Genomic DNA, 21,675 nt, shown 5'->3' with positions numbered 1-21,675 from the left:
GTTATACAGCACAGAGACATCCTATGTTCACTCACCTTATTCTTGAAGCACTTCTCAATCTGGAATCTGGCACTGTCAGCCACTAGCTCCTTGGATGGGTGCACAGTATAGACCAACATCCGGGCAGCAGGAGCAATCTTCTCGCTGACAGCAAGTGGGATGGAGAAAGTGCCTTTTAGAGCTGCTGGGAGAAAGGGACAATCAAAAGCGAATCACAGAGAACTGTTCTAGAAACTGCCATCCTCGCTGGCATGTGTGTAAAATGCCAGGAGACAGAGATGGTGCAGAGAGGAAATATCTTGGTGATGGACTGGTGTGGCAGTGATCCAGATGCCACCAAAATTAGAATTAGGGTCTGCAAATGTATCCCAAATCCAGTCAGATTCCAGATCAGAATTCAGATTCAACATCCCAATGGCAGACATCTCACAAGATATGTGCCATCGCTTTATTCCCTTAGCTACACTCTGCATTGTCTCAGCAAGTCCATTGCTCCAGTTTTCTTCTGGGAGGATCTCCATAGGCCTTTACGTCCCAGAGGTGACACAGGCTGTTTTCCCCCACTGCCTCTTTGGAGAGTTTGATGGAATAGACAGCCACTCTTAATTCTATAGGGGTCTTCTAAGTTGTGGTTACCAGCCTGACTCCCTCACTCTCACTCACACACATGTGCACGTGTATGGGGAAAGATGCTGTACTAGTCTTGCCTGCTGCTCAGATCCCAGCAGCTCTGCCTTCTTCTCTATTTCTCATTATCTTTGCACCAAAGACCATACCTACCACGACTGGTGTTGACATGCTTTTGGCCACTGAGGACAATCTTGCCTTTCGCCATCACCTGTGCACAGAAAGATACCATGAGATAGGAGACAGGAGGGGAGGTGGGAACAACCCATTCAAGGAGATGATCAGAGAATGGGAAATACATTATTAGGATTGTAGTATCTGGCTCAATATGACATCAGGTAATGCATGTCCAAGGTAAGATAGATTAGATTTCCCAAACACAGATGGTTCTGCCAAACCACCCCAGTCTTGCCCTTGCTCTTGTAGTCCTGTTTGCCAGATTGTGCAGCAATGTGAATGAAGGAAGAAATTAGCCTTGAAAGGTTCCTATTAGATCAATCACCGAGATAGCAGTGTTTGGGATTTGGCTGGGCAAATCCCAGACCAAGTTATTTTAGGAACAGAGAAACCACCTGATACTTACCACATAGTAGAACTTCACTTGGGTGAGCTTCTCATACCCTTTTTTGTTCAGGACATAGTACACAGTGATTGACCTCTTCTGGCCACACCTCAGCCTCTCTGGCTCCAGTTTGATCTTCACAAAGCTGTTAGTCCGGGAATAGAAGCGCTGAACATAGTAATAGGCCTCAGGATAGAAGGGTACCAACCAGCCAACAATGTTGCAGATGTCACTGGTTTTATATATTGCCTGGCAGGAAAAATGGTAAGAGAGGAAAGAAGAGACTGAGATTTCACCGGGAGGCATTGAAACAGCAAGACACTGCCACCAATCAGAGACTGAACTGCACAAGCCCTTGGTAAGGTGTTTCATCTGAATCCAGCTACCCAGGTAACGGGAGTGTCAGCTGACTATCTTGGGCAACCCAGAGAGAGGTGACAGAGAAAGCAGAGACGTGCCAAAGGTACAAAAGAAAAGCAAGTCTGTGCAAGTCACAGTCATTCCGTAGACAAGATCCAAAGGAAAAAGAAAAATAGAAAAGGTCAAAAGGCTAAATCCATCCATTCCCTCGTTTAGTCTCATCCCAACAGTTTGCCTCACTGCTTCTGGCCAGCATGTCCTCTCTTGCCAATGTCAACTAATGCCTGGGATACTGGAGAGCGCACAAAAGCCATTGCATTTACTTTTATAATCATTGCAGTAATTGAGCTATTTAACTGGCCTTGTTTATACTTTTAACTCTGGGTATGTCTACACTACCCTCCTAGTTCGAACTAGGAGGGTAATGTAGGCATACCGCACTTGCAAATGAAGCCCGGGATTTGAATTTCCCGGGCTTCATTTGCATAAGCGGGGAGCCGCCATTTTTAAAACCCCGCTGGTTTTTTAAAACGCCGCTGGTTCCACGAGGTGTACCAGTAGTTCGGAATAGGAATCCTAGTCCGAACTACCTAGTTCGAGCCCCGTGTAGCCACGCTGCACGGGGTTCGAACCAGCGGGGTTTTAAAAATGGCGGCTCCCCGCTTATGCAAATGAAGCCCGGGAATTTCAAATCCCGGGCTTCATTTGCAAGTGCGGTATGCCTACATTACCCTCCTAGTTCGAACTAGGAGGGTAGTGTAGACATACCCTCACTCTTTAATAAGGTGCTTTGGATCATGGTGCCTGGAAGAAGCCAGAGCACGGCCTATCATCAGAATAGAAACCCCATCCCATCATCTTTGGATGGGGTTCTATCCAAGGGAGAAAGAACAGATTTCCCTCTCCCCAGAAGAGTGCCTCTCGCGGGAGTACAACCCTGTCCCCACTAGCTTTTCAGATACTCACCCTCAGGCTAAACTGGGGATTGAACATTTCAGAAGTGTCCACTGAAAACTCAATGGTGCCGTTCCCGTCTGTGGTGTAGTTGCCCACATTCTTGTCATTGAGGAGCAACTGGACAACCTCGTTTGCAATGGGTAAGTCATCCTCATTTACCAGTTTGATCTAAAGGAAAGGGGAATGCAAAGGTCTCAGAGAGATAGAAGACCAATGATCAGTTCCTAAGCCACTCAAGCGTGAACATACATGTTTTGCCTGTGTTTCTTTTTCCATCGACTACAATCCTAGCCCCAGAAATGCATATCCAAGAGCTAAAATGGCAGCCATCTCAGCATGTGTGGGACTGAGTGCACTCTATAGTGAACTCCTTTACTTACATCACCTCTTACAAGTGCCAAGACACATAGTTTCCTCATCATCACTTGTCTTCTCTGTCCCCACTACCCATTCCCTGTTTAAGGGCACACTATTCTCGTCCATCTGCTTTTTCCTACCTCAAGGACTCCTCTCCATTTGTTGCACACTTTCATCTCTCAGCTCTGTTTTTTTAACCCACTCCAACTTCCAGCCACAATGTGCCCTGGTTCTAATCCCACCTCTTTGCTATGCATGTGTTAGTCTGTGAGCTCTTTGGGAAATGTAGAGTCTCATAATCTTGTACTCCATCAACTAGATTCCAGGAGTTTAGGAATAGAACAGTGGAGCCTAGGAATAGAACTCTCTGGGTTAAAGAGTAATACTAAAGTGGTTCTTTTTCAGGGAGCAATGCCATTCAATGGGAGCCGGGATACCCAGAATTAATAGTATGGTCAACATTTTCATTTCATTATAATCTATTGCCAGGATGTCAAGATCTAAGTCCATATATTACTAGCAGGTAACAAGCTAACTCGCCGTTCAGAATCCTTGGAGAGTAAAGTAATGAACCAAAGACTCAAGTCTTTACTAGGAAATAGCATTACTTTAGAAAACATTACCTGATTATAAACTCAGTGTTGCCCTTACTGTGGACAGGCAGTTGTGTTTAAAAATGTATTAGCAATAGAGTTGGTTGAAGCTTTTTGACAAGTTTTTTCACTGAAAATTGGATTTTGTCAAAACTAATTTTTTTACAAAAAAAATTGGTTTGATGAAATGTTCATTTTTCAAAAAGTTAGGAAAAAAGCAGTTTAAAACTTGACTAATTTGGAACTTTCAACATTTCAATTGGGATTGGTGTTTGCTTGGGGGGTGTCTTATCTTCATTTTGTTTGGTAAAGTTGATTTCATGGTGTTGATGGGGTAAGCTGGAATTCTGCCTCTTTTTTCTCATTCCCTGCACTGGAAAAAAAAGTGTGGGGGGGGGGGGAGCGGAGGAGGGAAGGGATAGTACCTGAACTTTTAAAAGAGAAAGGTAACAGCTACAGAGAAAGCAACACTTTCTCGCTCACTCACAGATATGTCTACACAGCAAGCTGACCTATTTCAGGGAGTATTGGGCTTGAGCATCTACAGTGCATTTTAATCCTCACTTAAGAATTTTCTGACTAGTGCTCAAACCTAGAGCTCTGCTGTCCACTCTGCAATCCACTGACCTGAGTGAAATACACCCCAGAGTGCTTAGCCCGCCACTGCCAATATCAACATTTGTAGCCCTAGGTATGTGGTGCATTGTGGGAAAACGCTACTGTGCTCCCGGTTTCCTACCCACAGCTGTCTCAGTAGAATGGCTACACAATCTGAGAAGGCTTTACACTGACTTGCCATCTAATCTGAGAATGAAGCTTTCTACACTTAAGCTGAGGATTTGGGGTCTCCACAGAAGCACCAGGACTCTGGCCTTGGCCCCTGCTGTTCCTTCTCCCCCTCATTCCTCAGCCATGCTCCTCCTCTTCCTGCTGAAGCCCTGCCCCCAGCCAGACTGGAAGACAGATGAGCCTTTGTTGAGAGTGAAGGGTATATTCCCTCCCCAGCTGGCCCTGTGCAGAACTGGCTGAGCCCCCTCTCCCTTCCCCTATCATCCCCCATGAAGCCAGCCTGAGCCACTTGCCCAAGCCCCCTCTATTCCTGTGCAGGGCTCTCACCCCCAGAGTCCCACTGCTCAGCCTCCTGCCCCTTTTTGACAAAGATGGCATTTATATTATTTACTCTTCCCAACCGGTGATCAATTGATCACAAGAGCAAATTGGACAAATACCCAGATTAAAAAAAAATTAGGACCCTTGGGGCAAAATGAGGCATATGGATACCACAGATCAGGGGTCCTCAAATGTTTTCAGTGATGGCCCCCGCCCCCATACCTCGTTTGTGCCCCCTTGGAAGCAAGGCTCAGAGCCGGGAGCAGGATCCGGGGGCTACAGCAAGGCTGAGGGCTGCATTCTGGGGCCAGAAGTGGGCTATGGCCAGCAACAAGACTGGAGCTGCAGCTGGGGTATGGTCAGTAGCATAGCCATGGCTGGGGCTGGAGAAAACCTGAGGGCAGAACAGCAATGGGTGGCACTCCCTCCCCACTCCTTATGAGGGCTAACCCAGGCACCACTGCCCCCCAAATGTTCTTGTGTGTCCCCCTGAGGCAGTGCACTCCACAGTTTGGGATTCACTGTCGTGGGCTGTGGAAAAAGCCAGGCAGCTGTGGGGAGCCCAAGGCCCTCCACCTTCCTTGGGTAAGGGATTGCGTTAGAATCCTATGGCTGGCAGAGACCTCATGAGTCATCTAGTCCAATTCCCTGCCAAAAGCAGGACCAACCCCAACTAAATCATCCCAGCCAGGGCTTTGTCAAGCTGGGTGATTCCACCCCCTCCCTAGGTAACCCATCTCAGTGCTTCCCCACCCTCCTAGGGAAATAGTTTTTCCTAATATCCAACTTAGACCTCCCCCACTGCAACTTGAGACAGAAGTCCCTGACCCATGTCCCTGCCCTCCAGGGCACACTGCTCAGGGCAGGTTCTGAGCTCCCCACAGCAGTCTGGGATCCCTGGATAGCTCTTAGCATGGCCCAGCCTGTGGACAGGCCAAGGGGTGAAGCCTTGGGAGAAGGGGAGGAGCAAGCAGTGCTCAGGTACCTCTGGCCTGAAGGTGGTTGGGGGTGGGGGGGCCAAGGAAAAAAAGCCAGGGTATGTCTACACTAGCTCGTTAGTTCGAGCTAGGTAGGCAAATGAAGGCAACCAGAGTTGCAAATGAAGCCTGGAATTTAAATATCCCGGACTTCATTTGCATGTTCCCAGGCGCCGCCATTTTTAAATCTCCCTTAGTCCGAACTCTGCGCCCGCAGCTACATGCGGCACGGAGTAGGTAGTTCGAATTAGAGGTCCTAATTCCCTCATTCCATGAGGAGTAACGGTAGTTCAAATCAGGATCTCTAATTCGAACTACCTACTCCATGCCGCGTGTAGCTGCGGGCACGGAGTTCGGACTAAGGGGGATTTAAAAATGGCGGTGTCCGGGAACATGCAAATGAAGCCCGGGATATTTAAATTCCGGGCTTCATTTGCAACTCCGGTTGCCCTCATTTGCCTACCTAGCTCGAACTAACGAGCTAGTGTAGACATGCTCCCAGCCAGTAAATCAAGGAGCAAGTGCCACCCTGCAGGGAGCGGAAGCAGCAGGGCTCCCAACTCAGCATAGATGAGGAAGGGATGACCCCCAATACCCAGACAAATGGAAGCCACTGCCCTGTCAGCTTTGCTCCCTGTTCGGGGCAAGCTCCACATGCTGCAAGGAGGCGCTGGAGCAGGAAGGGGGAGGGCACTGAGACAGGCAGTAATGGCCTTTCCAGCAGCCATGCTGGCTGCCTGCAGTGCTGTTCCTCTGATGCCTTGAATTCTGGGGTATATCAGGAGTATTTCTGGGATCCAAGTCAAGCCAGGGCCACCTGTGCACAGGAAAGCAATAGAGCTTGGACTCTAGGTTCCAGCATAACATTGGCTCAGACCCTCAAGCCTGCATGATTCTGATGCCCTGGGTCAGAGCCCTAGGTCAGCACAATTGGCATGGATGCAAGAGGTGCTTGTCTTGAGCCCAGACTCAAGCCCAGGCTTTTGTTGCTCTGTAGACACATCCTGAGACTGTTACACTGACCTTTTCCTGGTGAAAACATTAGAGAGAGACAATTATTTGTCCAACTGTGTCTTACTTTTTAATTCCCCCTTCTTCCAATTGAAGGAAAGGAAATTTTTTAAATGGGGCTGTCCCCCCCTTCCTATAACAAAAATAAAACATTTTAGATGAAAAATTGCTAAGTGACATATTTTGGTCAAGAAACAAAAAATGCCATTAAAACAAACACGGTCATTTTCCAATATAAAAACAAAAACAACTTCAATTAGCTCAAGTTAACTGGTCATAGCCAAACGTGCGCAAGTGGGGGTAACTCAGCTCACACTGAACATGCAGTTCAAAGCATGTTAATTCATATGTGCTTATTAAAAACACAAACATTTCCCCTCAATAGAGACAAGACCTCAGAGTAAAGCCACAAACTCATTGATCATCAGGGGTTCCTCTTTTTGGGCAAGCTCCCCAAGCTGCGAGGAGGCACCAGAGCAGGAAGGGGAAGGACACTGGGACAGGCAGCAATGGCCCTTCCAGCAGCCACTGAAGAACCGAGTTGTAGCCAGAACGGACACATGTTGTTTATTAAAGTAATTTTTTTGTTCTAAACTGCAGTGTAAATAGAGAGAATAAATCTGTGTCAGAAGAAAACCTCATGTAGTGAAAGACTTGGTGCCATTGCCGGACCCCAACACACAGCTCTCCTAGCTAACAGACCCCTCCTATCACCCAGGATATAGCAATTTGACCCAGCAATTTGACCCTCGCTGCTGGCCTACCTGTCCAAAGTAAGGAATTCCCCTTTTGTAGGATTGATCCATATTCTCAAATCGTACACTGCCCAGCACTTGAGTTACGGTTATGTAAGCAGAGCCTGTAAGCCGCACACCTGCAAGACAGGCCCGGGGGGAGGATGAGACAACAATTAATTAGTCTTGATTTAAACATTGTTTAAACACAATCAAATTAACCAACTAAGCATTTGCCTTGGAGATCATTAGCCACTGCATTTATAAAGTGGATCTTCTCTGGGAACTGAACCTTGTGCTACGCAGCCAAAGATTCAACAGAGCACCAAAGCTGTCTCTCTCACCCTTTTCCATCATTATGCCTCCCTCCCGCCCCATCTCCTTTCTGACTGATTGGAAGGTGTTACCTGTTCCTTTCTCAGTCACAATTGCTTCCACAACGAGGCTCATCTGGTACCCAGCACGATTAAGCTCAAAGATCTTGGAGCTGAAGACATGGGAAATGCAGCCATCCTTTCCCATCTGAAAAGGGAAGGACACAGTCACTGAGACGGGAAAGAGCCCAGTTTTCTGCAGGGTCAGGAGAGTGGGGGATCTGCTTTGCCAAAGGGGGCAAAGAGGGTGTCCCTTGAGACAAAGTAACAGTATTTATAAGAACTATGAATGAAACCTGTTGGAGAACACTTTAACCCTGCCTGGGCACTCATTAATGGATCTCCAAGTCACCGTGTTGTGTCAGGCCAACTCCACAAACCAAATACACAAGGAAGGGTTAGAACTTAACTTCATTTACAAGTTTAATTCTTATGCTTAATGGTACGAACAGGGACATCAGCTGGCTCCCACACTATCTGCCACATCCTAATGACTTATCCAACCAACCAATGGATGGAGGTGCTAACTGTTCTTATCAGCTTCTTGTAACTACTTGAACAATCTACTCACTGTCTCCCCCTCTCCCGCCTTTTCCCTTATTTATTCTTGGATCTGGCCTTCCAACACTCAGGTCATCTGAAGAAGTGGGCTGTGCCCATGAAAGCTCATGATGCCATCTACATGCTTTGTTAGTTTCTAAGGTGCTACAAGACTATTTGTTGTTCTTCAAAGTTTTTCCTGTTACAGTCTAACTCAGCTATCCCTCTGAAAGTATTCATATGAAAGGACATTATGATCATACTTGTGCCTGGCATAGCTAGTCTCTGGGTTGGAGGGAGCTGGGTACAGATTCCTGGCTAAGACTTGGGCACAGATCCATTGCTGAATCCCTGGGGCTGTGCCCAGTGCCTGGACAAACTGCACTGTGAGAGTCTATATGGAGGAAGCCAGTGAGTGCTAGCACTGTAGGACAGCAATGCAGGCTGGAGGACTATGCTGCATTAAAGGTCTGGTCTTTTCAGGGAGAGGTTCATCCCATCTTCCTGAAGGTGATGAACCATGTAGTACTTTTCCAAGAGCTGAATAGAAGCCAGTTTCCTAGTCAACATCACTTGCCCCTATGACATAGGTTCTAGTTCCCCGAGCTAATACTGAATATTTAAACTGGTGCATACAACCATCTCCAATACTGTTCCAATGAAGGACTTTTCCTCTCTAATCTGAAGGTACTTCTCTCCAGACTGTGACTAATCTTCATGGTGCCTGGAGCCCTATAGACACTGGCATATTAGATAGCTATTCAGACAGTAAGTTCTGTGTAGCCAGATACTCCATCCCAAATGTCTTGCTGTATGATACTATCCTCAAGCTATCCACCACCCAAAGGACTCAAAGACTCAAACCCTTCTCACAATGTTGGGGAAAGGTTTAAAACTAGTTCAAATACAATTTAAGTTCAAAGATCAAGAGGGGATTAGGAAAAGGAGGAAAAGACAATAGTATTGTTGTTATTAAGCACTTTTCCCCACAGGTATCAAACCAGATTGAAAAGGAGACCCATGTCATTATCCCCACCTTATGGATGAGGAAAAGGAGGCAAAGAGAGGCAAAGAGGCGTACCAGGTCAGTGGCAGAGCAAGGATGAGCACTCAGGTCTTCTGAGTCCAAGTCCTGTGCTCTTTGCATTACAAGGGAGGAACAAAGGGAAGAAAGAGCAGAGCAACAGGGAAGAAGAGGGAAGGATGAAATCTTTGCTAAATAGTGTTTGAGTATCGTACAGCTTTGGTGACAGATTGACAAAGTGGATCTCTCTTGCAGCTCCCATACAAACTGAAATCCCTGCACACGCTGAGCTGAACTCTGCCCTCAACCGGCTGGCCATAAGTGTACCTGGAGAAGGAGAAGAACAGTGAATTGGGGACACATGAGGCTTACCTGACCGAACATACAGCTACAGGTCCAGAACCCCTCCCTCCCAAGAGCCCACAGAGGGGAACAATCGTGTGTGCTTTCTGCCTAGATGTCGGCATACTGCAGAAAGCTTCATTATCTATAAGCAGCAAAGGCAAGGATTTTCATGGCAATGTCTGTACACTGGTGACACCTCTCACTGTCTGGGGACATTGCAGCTGAGTTTATTCTCCCATATCTCCATTGCCCCATACTCATTTGCTGTAAGAAAGCAGCCTGTCATTTCCTGTCTGTGCCCACGAAGGAGCTTCCAAGTTGCTCTCAGAGCAGTGATTCTCAGCCTGTCCCTTCCCTGTCCTCATGCATCTGCTATCTTCACTCCTTTGTTCTGCTTCTTTTCTGTCTCATTGCTCATTTTCATCGGCTTTTCCCCTTTGCACTGTATTTCACATTTTCTTTGCTTTCTTGCTTGTTCACAGTCCAACTCCCCTCCTGTCTCTGCCATCCCCCAGCAGCTCCCAACATCCTCAGGACACTGGGGCCACTGGAGGCTGAGCTGAGAGCCACACCAGTGAAGCAGAGATGGTAGAGTTGCTGCATTCGCCAGTTGCCACCCTCATGGGAGGAGAGCTGGATGATAAAGGGAGACTTTTTGGTTTTCCAGCCATGCCAAAAAATTGGGGAAAAAAATCCATGTTTGGTTGAAATAAGGAACATTTTCACATTGTGGAGGAATTGAAAAGGTGACTTTTTTAAATGTCAAGAATTTGCTCAAATTTAAAAAGAAAAGGAAATTTCTAAGCATACCATTGTTTTGAATTAAAAAATAGAAATGTTTCATTTCCAAAATGTCAAAACAACACGTTTTAATTTCTTCATACCATTGTGTGAACTAGGGATCCAGGGGGAGGGTTGGCTTCATCAGAAACAATTCTGCAAAACCAACGTTGATTAAACAATGTTATGTTATCATTTAATTGCCAGCTTTTACTGGGAAAAGTTCAGACTGAGCTATTCTGCCAGGCTTTACATGTGAGCCAGGACCTTAAGAGAAGCAGAGAAAAGAGGTGGCTGGACTCATAGACCTATTTGCCATTAGACTTGCATGTTGCAGAGTAAGGGCAGACACAAACTGGGAGGCCGGGATATTTCTCTGGCCATGCTGATCCAGTGAGACCCCCAGTCTAGGTCAGTGTCCCCCACATTGGCAAACATTATTGTAGAGACACTTGATGCTCTTTTGCAGCGCAGTGCAATTCTGCACAGACCAACTCTAAAGCTCCCTGTGCTCTAATCTCTTTCCTGAGAGCTACAGGAAGTGGGTGTACTGTTGTCCAGGTCTTAAGCTGTCCTCTCCTCAATCCTGTGATGACAGATGTATCTCCTTTGCAATGGAGACACGTCTGAGCCAAACCAAGGATCTAAGCAACTCCTTGAGCTTTGCCTTGGGGGAAGTTAAAATGAGAGCTTACTCCTGCCCTTACTTTTCAAACCTCACATTTAATAATCACTGCTCCCAACACTGGAGGCCATTTTCTCCTGGTGGGGGAGGAAGGGTGTTCATTGATGTCCTGGGATGGAGCTGACTCCCTGAGGCACAGGAAGGGAAATCAACTCCCATTGCTGTCAGTGGGGCTGGGATTTCACCTTTAGATTCAACGTAATCATCACCTTGCTCTGCCCCTTTCAAGGACTGAGCCCAACTGGACACACTGGACAGCCCCAGCTCAGTGACCCAGGGCCCACTTGGCTGCTGCAGCCCTTACTGGGGTTTCACTCCATGCTACTGACTTGGGTGAGCCCATCCTAGGGGGCCCCATAAGGAAGCAGATAATGTTGTGTACAACCCAGCATACACCTGTGCAACCAATACAATTCCACCTACCCACCACTCAGAGGAACGCAAAGAAACGGAGGCTGCTATCCCCAAAGCCAGTATTGATTGGCCCATTCTGATGGCTTGATTGCTTTGTCCTCACCCCCGATGGCTCCCACTGATGCCTGCCCTCTTGCCTCTTTCCGTGAAGGTCTCACCCTGCCCCAGTCGCTGCAGCGCTGAGTCAGATACTTACACACCACAAACTTTCACCGTGAAATCGGGAGTCAGCACTGTGACACTTTTTGGTGCGTGGACCATCACTTCAAACTTTGGTAGCACTGGTATGGGGGGGAAAAGGCACATTAGCTCCTAGGTGAGAAATGGATCCTCCCATTGTTTAGTTACTACTAACATGCGGCAGGCAGGAACTAGAGTGCTCTGAATTGGGTTGGCGAAGATTTAACACTTGGGAATCATTGTGGTTAAATGCTCCACCAGTTATCAGTAAACCCGACAGAGAAAAGTAATGGATTTGCTCTGGGGTGCTACTTAAGGAAGCACAAGCCATAAAACAAGCAGTATTTAGACTCCACACTGTGTTTGGAGAAAGCTCGTGGGTGCTTCTAGGATAAAGGTTAGTTCCTGGTGCCAACTTTTCATCTTTGCAACTTAATCTTCATGACCTGCCTTAGAGGACCCTTTCCACAGCCTGCACCTAAAGGAGATGTTAATCTTCTCTTCTTGGCTTTTTACTATTTTTAATTCAAGTTCTCAAACAGCACATTAAGTAAAGGCAACTAGTGTCTAAATGTGTCAGGGAGGGGAGGCAGGGAGAGAAAGAGAAGACAAGTGTAGTTCAAAAGGTGGAACAATACCTAGAGACATACTGCACATGCTGCAGTCATGTGCTTGCAGCACAGGTAGGTCAAAGCTAGCTGGGGTAACAAGAGAGTGAAGACCCAGCAGCACAGAACTAGAGGAGGAGTTGCACAGCCTAGCCGTACCCATGCCCACTGACAAGGGGGTCAAAGGGTGCAATTGTCCGGGATCCTCTGGCTGCTGCCACAGTAGCAGGGGCTGGGAGATGCAGGCCCTTTTACATTGCCCAGTAGGGCTGGTGGTGCACCCTGCTGGACAGTTCCAAGCAGGAGGGGCCCTAGGTGGCCAGACGATGAGTTGGGACAGCAGGGCCGGATTAAGGGGTGGGGGCTAGCCAGGCAGCTGCACTGGGCACCAACCTGTGGCGTGCGGCACCCCTTACTGCTTCAATCAGGTGCTATGCACCCGGGGCCAGGTGCTGCACAGTGCCCCTTAGAGCTGCCATCAGACGCAGCACGCCTGGGGCTGGGGGCCGCACGGCACCCCTTAGAGCTGCCATCAGGTGCCGCATGGCCCCCGGCCCTGGGTGGTGCCTGATGGCAGATATAAGATGTGTAGCGCACTGGGGGGTGGGGTCGTGCATGCGCCATGCACCCAGGGGCGGAGCCGTGCATGCATCGCGTGCCTGCTGCCCGGGGCGCAGGAATGGCTTGAGCCAGCCCTGTGGGACAGTAGCCCCCAGCTATGCTGGGAAGGCAGAGAAAGTGAGAGGAGCCTGCCCTGCAGCAGCAGCCATCACTACAACTTTGTAAGCAGGAGCAGGGAGGGGAGAGGAGAAAGGAATGCAAGGCTGTTCTGTTGATTCAACCCTGATTTGGGAGCTCAAACCTGTATGCAGATCTAGGGTGATTTCTGATGGCTCCAATTTGGTGAAGGTTCTCTTAGAGACAAGCCCTAGAAAGAGCCATGCTTGGGGATGGAGTTTAGTGGGAAGTTTGGGCTTGCAGGACACTCAAGAACACATGTGTCTTGTTAGTCAGTTACCCGCATGCCCAAACTGCAGGGATGAGATGAGTCTGGGCCCCAGCTAAGGTCTCTAGACTCCAGTGAGGACATAGCAGACTTGGTCTATTCACAGTGGGGTCAGGAAACCCACACACAGATCTGCATCTGAAATGTACTCTTTTGGGGGAGTGACAAAGTGGGTCTAAGTATGACAGATGGGGCCTACTTCAACTTTGGTTTCCCTAGTAGAAATGATAGCAACAGCAGGTGCTTACCATATTCATCAACAGTGAACGAGTAATGAATGCTAGCGCCAGACTTCTTTCCCACAATGATTTGGTAGCTGCCCAGCATTGGCTCTTCGATGAGCTGGAATGTGAGCTGGACAATGGCTTTCCGAGATGTCACATTCAGCCACTGGAAGATCCGATTGCCCTGTGGATCCTAGCAGGCAGAGGGAGCAGGACAAAAGGCACAGGCCCAGCTTGTTTCCTTTTCTGAAAGGAAGCCTGGTGTGCTATTGAGCTCCTTCTGACCCACGTTTCCCAGAATGGGTAGCCTGGCTCTTGTGGACACACAGGTTTATGTGTTGCTATTAGCAGGTGCAACAGGAATCAAAGACACAAGGTAAGTTGTTGTCATACCTACGTGACACTAATCAGTGCTAAATAACTGTCTATAGTAAATATCAGAGGCCAAGTCTGCATTATAGTGCTACAGCAGTGCAGCTGCATATGCCCTGCTGAAGCATACCCAGTGAAAATGCTCTATGTCAACAGGAGCGAGCTCTCCAATGACTCCACCTCTGTGCAAGATGTGTTAGTGGCAGAGTGGCCTCCTGCTGACTAAGTGCCGGTTTGGACAGCGCTTAGGTTGATGTGACTTATATAGCTATGGGGTGTGTCTTTTTCATACCCCTGAGCAACGTTACATGAGCATTAGCCGTAGTATAGACCAGGCCTAAGTATTCTGGTTTTTGCCATCTGACGATTTTGGTGCATGTTGAATTTAGCCTGACTTCCCCCACCTTCACCTGTTTCATAGCTTTATAGATTCAAAGGCCAGAAGGGACCATTGTGATCATCTAGGCTGACTTCTGTGTAACACGGGCAAGACATTTTTATCCAAAATAATTCCTACGGTGTATTTTTAGACAAACATCCAATCTGATTTAACAATTGATAGTGATAGATAATCCACCATGACACCTCATTAATTGTTCCAGGGATTCACTATTCTCACCATTATACCCCTTGTTTTTAATCTGAATGTGTCTAACTTCAACTTCCACCCACTGGATCATGCTACACCTTTTCCACTAGATTGAAAGGTCCATTATTAAACAGCTGTTTCCCAAGTAGGTACTTATAGACTGCAATGAAGTCCCCCCCTTAACATTCTCTTTATGAATTTAAATAGAATGAGCTCTGACGTTCTCTTTAATCATTCATGTGACTCTTGTCTAAACCCTTCCCAATTTATCAACATCCTTTTTGAATTTGGGGCACTAGAACTAGACACAGTATTCCAGCAAGGGTGACATCAATGGTAAATACAGAGGCAAAACAACCTCTCTACTTTTACTCAAGATTCCTCTGTTGATACATCTCATTAGCTCTTCCGGCCACAGGATCGCATTGGGGGGTGCTAGTCAGCTGATTATTCACAAATCTCATATATTTTTCAGAATCATTGTTTACCAGGATAGAATCCCCCACAGTGTAAATGGCCTACAGGCTTTGATCCACTCCAGTAAGAAGCAGCCAGCAGAGTGGGATGCTCAGCGGCAGGAGGAGGCATAGCATGCTCCTAGTCGGCAGCCTGCAGGAGAGCCCTGAAGACATGCTAAGCAGAAGCAGGTAGTTTAAAGGGGTTGGCTGGGGGAGCTTCCCCTTCCCAGTGTGGGGCTGCCCCAACCCCAACTCCCCACAGCATCATTTGGGAGGCTGAAGCCCTCCGCCACCCAAGATTCACACCAGGATGCTGCTTGCTGTTGTTTCCTTCCTGTCACTCCCAGGGAGCAAGAGGAAAGCAAACAGCATGCCGCAATTCCTCTCCCTTCTGGCAGGGGAGGGCAGGGGCTGAGGAGGGAGACATACACTCTGTGTACTTCCCTCTCGCTCCCTGAGAGTGGGGAAGGGGACAGCATCCTGGTACGAATCTCAGGGGGTGGGATTTCAGCCTCCCTCCCCCACCCGCACACTGCCCCTAAACAGATACACATATTTCAAGTGCCTGCCCAGGGCCCCCAGCCTGTTGCCTCCTGTCCTAAGCTTCTCCTCACACCCCCTACCCTGATTCCTGCATCCCCCCCCAACTCTCTGCCCTGAGCCCTGCCTCACACCTCCTATCCTGATTCCTGCATCCCTCCACACACACACCCAACTCTCTGCCCTGAGCCCCTCCTCATACCCCCCACTCTGATTCCTGCACCCACATATCCCCAGCCTGCTGCCCTGAGCCCCTCCTTACACCCCCAATCCTGATTCCTGCATCCCTCCGCACACACTCAACTCTCTGCCCTGAGCTATCCCATTTTACCAAATGATAAACCCTGGTGTCTCACACCCTGCCCTACACTGCAGGAGGCTCCATGCTGATATGAAGGATGGGAAGGGAAGAAAGATCCCCCTTCATCCTTTCCTTTTAACCTGTTTCATCCCACAAACAAACCCTTTTCATGACACTGCCCCTACATTGTCCCAGCCTCCCCGCCCCCACCTCCCAAATTGAAAAGGAGGGAAGAGACAGGATCAGGAGGGCATTCTAATACTCTCCCCCTCTCACTGATTTGGGATCCTACAGCCTTTTTTTAAATCCCTCATTCTAAGCTGGTTAAAATAAAGGCTTTCTTGCAATTGCCTTGTTGGTGAACAATGTCCAACTCTGTAATGTTTAAATTTCACTGTATGCGACAGCTGATGGCTGGGCTGCACTGGAAAAGTAAATTCTTGCAGAGATGTCTGCTAGGAAGGGAACTGAAACTTTCTTGCTTATTAACAAAAACACAACATGCTGTATAGTTGCTAAAACTCTTCATGATCCAAGGCAGCTAGTAATTGCAGCCATTAGCTACAATTGTTCCTTGTTTTTCAGCAGGGGCAAGTTATGCAAATAATCCAAAGCAATTGGTACTCTTGATAGGAAGGAGTGAAACAGAAATACCATTTGGACAGAACAACTTTTGCTGTTGTTGGGCTGAGCTCTGCTTGTAAAGCTGGACGTGCTCCCCTGGATTCGATAGACATACTGTGCAGTTCTGTTACTGGATCTGAGAGCAGAATGTGGCCAGTCACATGTCTCACATACATTCACTCTCAGGATTTCACCTTTGTATGTGACATTTTAAAAAACAAGTCTCTTACCTGAATGGTGATCAAGGGGTACTGTGAAAGAGAGACAAGGGAAAGAGATTATAAGTATGTGGAGGAAACACCACCAGATTCTTCAGAATTGAACAAATAACAATTTAAAACACAATTTTAAATATTAAGGTCTCAAATTTATAGAGAGTATTTGAACAGCATTTTCACTGAGTTTAATGGGAATTTCATATGGATAAGAACTGATTGTTTGGCCCTAAATACCAAAGATTATAGAAAATGTAGAGGAGATGAGGGTATAAGGACAATCTATGACAGAATCTGATCTCCATTATACTGGTGCAAACAGGAGCAGTACAGTTGCCATTAAAATGTTGCACCTAAAATCAGAATCAGGCCTTTTTTGTCTCATCCACCCACAATCTCAGATTATCTAGCACCTTTCAACAGGACAAAATCCTGCTCTCTTTTGCACAGGTAGGAGGTAAGAATAAGGGTCAGGAAGCCCCAGTCAAGAAGACAGCCAGGACACCTCCATGTGCTGCAGTAAGTATCATATCCTCAAGACAGACAGTCTGTTGGTTGGCAGTGTCTAGATTCTCTTCCCTTGCGGATGGCTAGGGAGCCTGTTGCCTTTGGCAGCGCACTCTGCCTGGGAACAGCTTATGTGGGCCAAGTGACCTTGCTTGTCAGAGCCGTAAGGATCACCTGACATTGCAAGGCACAGACTCTCCTTGAAGTGCCTTGACCAACTCCTGTGCCAGGAGCACAGCTGCCTAAACACTAGTGTGCTGTGCATGACTGCTGCACTTAGGCTAGGACTTTTTACATGCAGTGTTAAGGTTCCAGTTCAAATGAATATTTCTCCTTTGATTTCTGCAGAAATTCATCTCCAATTCTGTCCTCAATAGGTGCTTATTTTAAGGTTGGGTGGGGGCTGATGAGGTGACATCCACCAATTTACCATCCAGGTGGGATAATTCTGGGTAATTCTGGTCTCTGTCCACACTCACCATCTCCTGAACAGGCTTAAATTGGGTATCGATAGCGACAACTCGCAACAGCACTGAAAAGACATGGGAAAGAATTTACCATTAGTTCTCGTCTATCTTCTGAGCTCCAGTTTGTTCCACAGCACACCCCCTCTTCAGCTGGTTTTCTAGCACTGCCCTCTTGGAAAGGGAACAGGTTAACCACTGCTCGGGTCTGTGCCCACAGGAGAGAGGGTTCTGGCTTCAGTCTTTCCTGTGAGAGACTTTCCATGGTCAAGCTTCCATGGGCCTAACAGCAGGTTTGTCTGGCCTGCTGAAGCAGGGGTGAGGAACCTTTTTTAGGTTGGGGGCAGATGAATCAGTCAGGGGCTGCGCACAGGTGAGAAGCAAAATAAAAAACCCAAATCCTCACTGACGTGGTCCCCGACTGAAGAAAAAGACACTCCCCACATTTCCCTTGCACACCAGAGCCCAGGTGGGATCAGCCTTAGTAGATTTTGTGTGCTCCAGCCCTGTTGCGGGGCAGAGAGGTGACTGGAGTGCCAGCATGGGCTCCTCAATTCTGGGGGGGTACATGAGCCTTAGGGGATGAATCCAGGCAAGCTGAAGGCTGCATCCAGCCCCCAGGCCTGAGGTTCCCCACCCCTGCCAGTTGAGGGAAAGGGAGTGTGGTCTGAAGGAATAGGTTGGGTTGGGAGTCAGGCAGCTTGAGTTCTGTTGCTAAAACCTGGTGTGGCTTTATGCAAATCTCTATTTCTACACTGCAAAAATGTCATGTCTCCCCCCCCACACACACATTGTCCCAGGGGTGTGTTCCCATTAATTTGGTTAGTGTCCACACAGGGCTTTGAGCATATAAAAGTGCCATGTGTCATTAAGAAGCAGCCATCCCTCATGAGAGCAGTTTGCCTGACTCAGAAGTGATTCCGCAGTGTCTGCATAGCAGGTAATTCTTAGTGAGGACCTTCCCTCACAGACTATCATGCTGAGCACCAGCTGCATCTTTAAAGCTTGGAAGCCCAGCCATGGCCACAGACATGGGTCTCTTCAGGGCTATGAGTGCCTGGGAGCCATAACAAGGCAGCTGCTGTGAGAGCAGGAGACAAAAGTAGTGACTTTGGAAAGAAAGAATGAATAAAGCCTAGGGAATGAGTTGGGATTTGACAGTCACCCCGTGTCTGAGGGTAGGTTCCTCAGCACCAGCAAACATTAGGATGCTGAGCAGTCAACCCAAATGCACTGTGAAGAGCAAGTCTCTCTCACTCTAGCTCAGGATATTGGTTCCCTGAGGGAAAGACATTAAGTAAGGCAGCATCCACATTCACCTGTCTGTCTTGGCTTGTAGATAGGTTTGTCTGTCTGGACAAAAACAATGCTCTCCACATTCTGAATTGCCACCGACCTCCTCTCTGCCAGCCTGACTGTGGCACCTTTAGCAGAGAAAGTGACGAAAGCCAAGGGGGAAGCGGTGGCACGAGGAGCCTGGGAAAGATTCAAAACATTAGTGGGAGAATGTTCAGGGAGGAGCATTCTCCCCAAGAGTTGCCTGCCTGCAGCATGAAGTGTACTAGCCATGCACCCTCGCCTGAGTTCCCGTACCAGCTGTCTCCTTCTCAGTCCTTTACAGCTCTTATTTCTCCCTCTTTCTCCCTGTATAACCTTCTCTCTCACATTGCTAACTGTAAGATCACTTCTATGATCGTGCATGCTTTCCTGGATTACTTTTTCTTTCTTGATTAGAATGTGGCTTAAAATCTGTACCATGAATCTGATGCACTTGAAGAAGTAATTTCCTTTTACAGATTGCTCAAGGATAGTGGTGTTGGCATTGCTGTACTCTAGGGCGATGCTCATGGACACCGACTCATTGAGATTGTGGATCTGGATGCAGGCCTGGTCTGGAGAGTTGCTCTGCAGCACTGAGGGCACCATCAAGCTGTACTGACTATAGAAATCAAATACCACAGATTAATTCAAGGGACTAGGAAGAAAAAGCCTGTTTGGCAGAGGTTTAGCAACGGTTTTTGAGGAGCAAAAGCCTTTTACATGATAGATTCAGATCTAACGTAGAACCCCAGACAGCTCTGCCAATTGCCAACAATCTCTTGCAGCCCCTTTCCTGTTCCTGGGCTGCCCACACAACTCTTCCAATGCCCCTCAGTCCTGCTCTGCAGCCCTCCATGCTATGAATCCTGTAAGGCCACATCTGTCACACTGCACCTTGCTATTACTTTTCCCTTTCCTAACATACAAGCTCAAACCTGTTCGAGTTTGTGGTAGTTTAGCAAGGTATAAAATGCCTCTCTTGTGCTAACAGGAGAAGCATTCAACCCATTTAACCTGTAACCTAAGTTAGAATTCAACCTAGACCCCCTGACATAAAAGATGGCAGCAGCAGCAGCAGCATCTAACTGTGCCTCCAAGCCTTTAATACATGAACGATTCCCAGCAAATACATATTGTTAGTAAAGAAGTGGAATTTCTTACAGTTCAGGAGGAGAGGCAGCTGTTAAGTGAAGGAGAAGGGTGCTCATAAAAAACCTCAGCCACATCTTTTCTCACAGAGACAATGGAAATGCGGACACAGGCACCCAAGAGACAGCACGTTGTCTGAGACTTTAATAGCCCATAGACATTCCTCACGCAAAGTCGGAAAGTGAAAGAACCTGTTCCTCAACTCTCCCACGAGTCCCTTGCTCTTGCCTGACCAGCTCATAGATTTATAAGCCTAGCCAGGGGCGGAGATTCTAGTCCATCCCACTTTTCCAAGACCCTCCCCAGAACCTATCACAATCCATTCTAGCTCCCTGTCCTCCAAGTTACATCCCTTTCTTGCAATTCTCTGATCATCCAGGCAAAATGTGTTCAGTGACTTGGCTTGCTTCTGACACTGATGGTTGGCACAGGGAAGTAGGAAATGACCCAAAGCAGAAAGAGCCTGTCAAACTAGTTTGAGGCTCAAGTGTTTTTCCCCCTTGGTTCTGGAGGAATTTACAAGATGACAAGCTGCTTGCAGTGGATTAAAATTACATGCATCTTTTGATGCTTAACCCTTGCTGGCATTTATGTTCACTGTCCTGGAAATGGAAAGCAAACAGAGTAGAGCATGTCCCCTTTACTTCACATCACCCACATTGCACCACCATCTTGACTTTTAAGAAGATGATGATGAGACTAAAGAATAAGGAAATCAGAGGTAAAAAGAGATCTAGATCACTCATACTTAGGGCCTCTCCCTGTAAGATCCAATGCTAGACATCTGCAGCAGCGTAATCTTTGAGGCTTTATCCATTGCCCAAATGATGTGCTTTCACCAAATCCCTAGCACTCCTGGGTCTCAGTTTTCCGCAGTTATGATACAAGTAATTCCAATGGAAGTTAATCAGCTCTTGCAAGAGGAAAATAGGGTCCCAGATCTTTAACTGGACTCCCCTCCTCCTTTTGTTTTGAAAGAAGACAAAAAGCCCAGTTTTCTCCACCTCACTTCACAAAAGAGGCAAAAATGGAAAATAGCTCCTTGATGCTGTGATTCCTGTGCTCCAGTTATCTAAAAAATGGGATTAAACATCTTCCAACTGGAAACACATTGGAATGGTTCTATACCTGACCAGCTCTAGTGCCAGTAGATACTGCAGAAGACCTGTCTGCCTCCCAGTTATGACAGGGTCAGGCTAGAGGGCTAGATTAGAAGGGGGAGAGAGGCAGCTCTAAAAAGCAGAAGAAAGGGTTACTTCAGGGCAGCCTCGCACAGCTGATCAGGAGTTATCACAGGCAGAGTGGGAGCAGCAGCAGCGATGGGGCTGCTATACCTCAATTAAGGGCCAGCTGATCTTACCTGAGGCTGTCACAGGGCCTTTCAAAAAGGCTTCCCTGCAGGGGGCTGAAAGAGAACAAGAGAGAACTGTTTACCCAGCCCAGACTAATCAGCAGGTATCTACCCCAATGCCTTTTTACATGAGTGCCCAAAGTCCAAAGCAAGGGCAAGCAGAGTCTATTCATGCAGTACCTAAACTGTGAGACTGCGAACTGAACAGGAGCCTGGGACCCAGGACCCTTCCACACTGTGGTCACTGCAGGATTGTTCTCCTTCAGAACACGCTACACACCTCATCCTCAAAATTTCACTTTACACAATTTTTTTTA

General features: G+C 47.5%; 1 protein-coding gene across 2 annotated transcripts in view; it reads right to left on the bottom strand.

Annotated features, from left to right (window-relative positions):
- The window catches only part of LOC102455926 (ovostatin-like), a 76,475-nt gene extending 56,239 nt beyond the window's left edge, over positions 1 to 20,236 (bottom strand). The window contains exons 1-14 of one of the 2 annotated variants that reach the window (XM_006136392.5): positions 20,020 to 20,236; positions 19,294 to 19,477; positions 18,858 to 19,014; positions 17,554 to 17,606; positions 16,583 to 16,603; positions 13,493 to 13,661; positions 11,647 to 11,731; positions 9,442 to 9,553; positions 7,696 to 7,810; positions 7,319 to 7,428; positions 2,516 to 2,674; positions 1,211 to 1,438; positions 781 to 838; positions 36 to 184 (exon numbers count right to left, since the gene is read on the bottom strand). In XM_006136392.5, coding sequence (XP_006136454.3) covers positions 36 to 184; positions 781 to 838; positions 1,211 to 1,438; positions 2,516 to 2,674; positions 7,319 to 7,428; positions 7,696 to 7,810; positions 9,442 to 9,553; positions 11,647 to 11,731; positions 13,493 to 13,661; positions 16,583 to 16,603; positions 17,554 to 17,606; positions 18,858 to 19,014; positions 19,294 to 19,477; positions 20,020 to 20,084 — 1,665 coding nt within the window. In that variant the 5' untranslated portion in view covers positions 20,085 to 20,236. The remainder of the gene's footprint in view (positions 1 to 35; positions 185 to 780; positions 839 to 1,210; positions 1,439 to 2,515; positions 2,675 to 7,318; positions 7,429 to 7,695; positions 7,811 to 9,441; positions 9,554 to 11,646; positions 11,732 to 13,492; positions 13,662 to 16,582; positions 16,604 to 17,553; positions 17,607 to 18,857; positions 19,015 to 19,293; positions 19,478 to 20,019) is intronic. The other variant, XM_006136393.5, reaches the window with a different exon arrangement.
- Between the last annotated feature and the right edge of the window lie 1,439 nt (positions 20,237 to 21,675).

This window comes from Pelodiscus sinensis, chromosome 1 (assembly GCF_052426305.1).
Source record: "Pelodiscus sinensis isolate ZL-2025 chromosome 1, ASM5242630v1, whole genome shotgun sequence".
NCBI classification, from domain to species: Eukaryota; Metazoa; Chordata; order Testudines; family Trionychidae; genus Pelodiscus; species Pelodiscus sinensis.
Note: the sequence above shows the minus strand (reverse complement) of the source record. Positions and strands in the feature narration are given on the sequence as shown.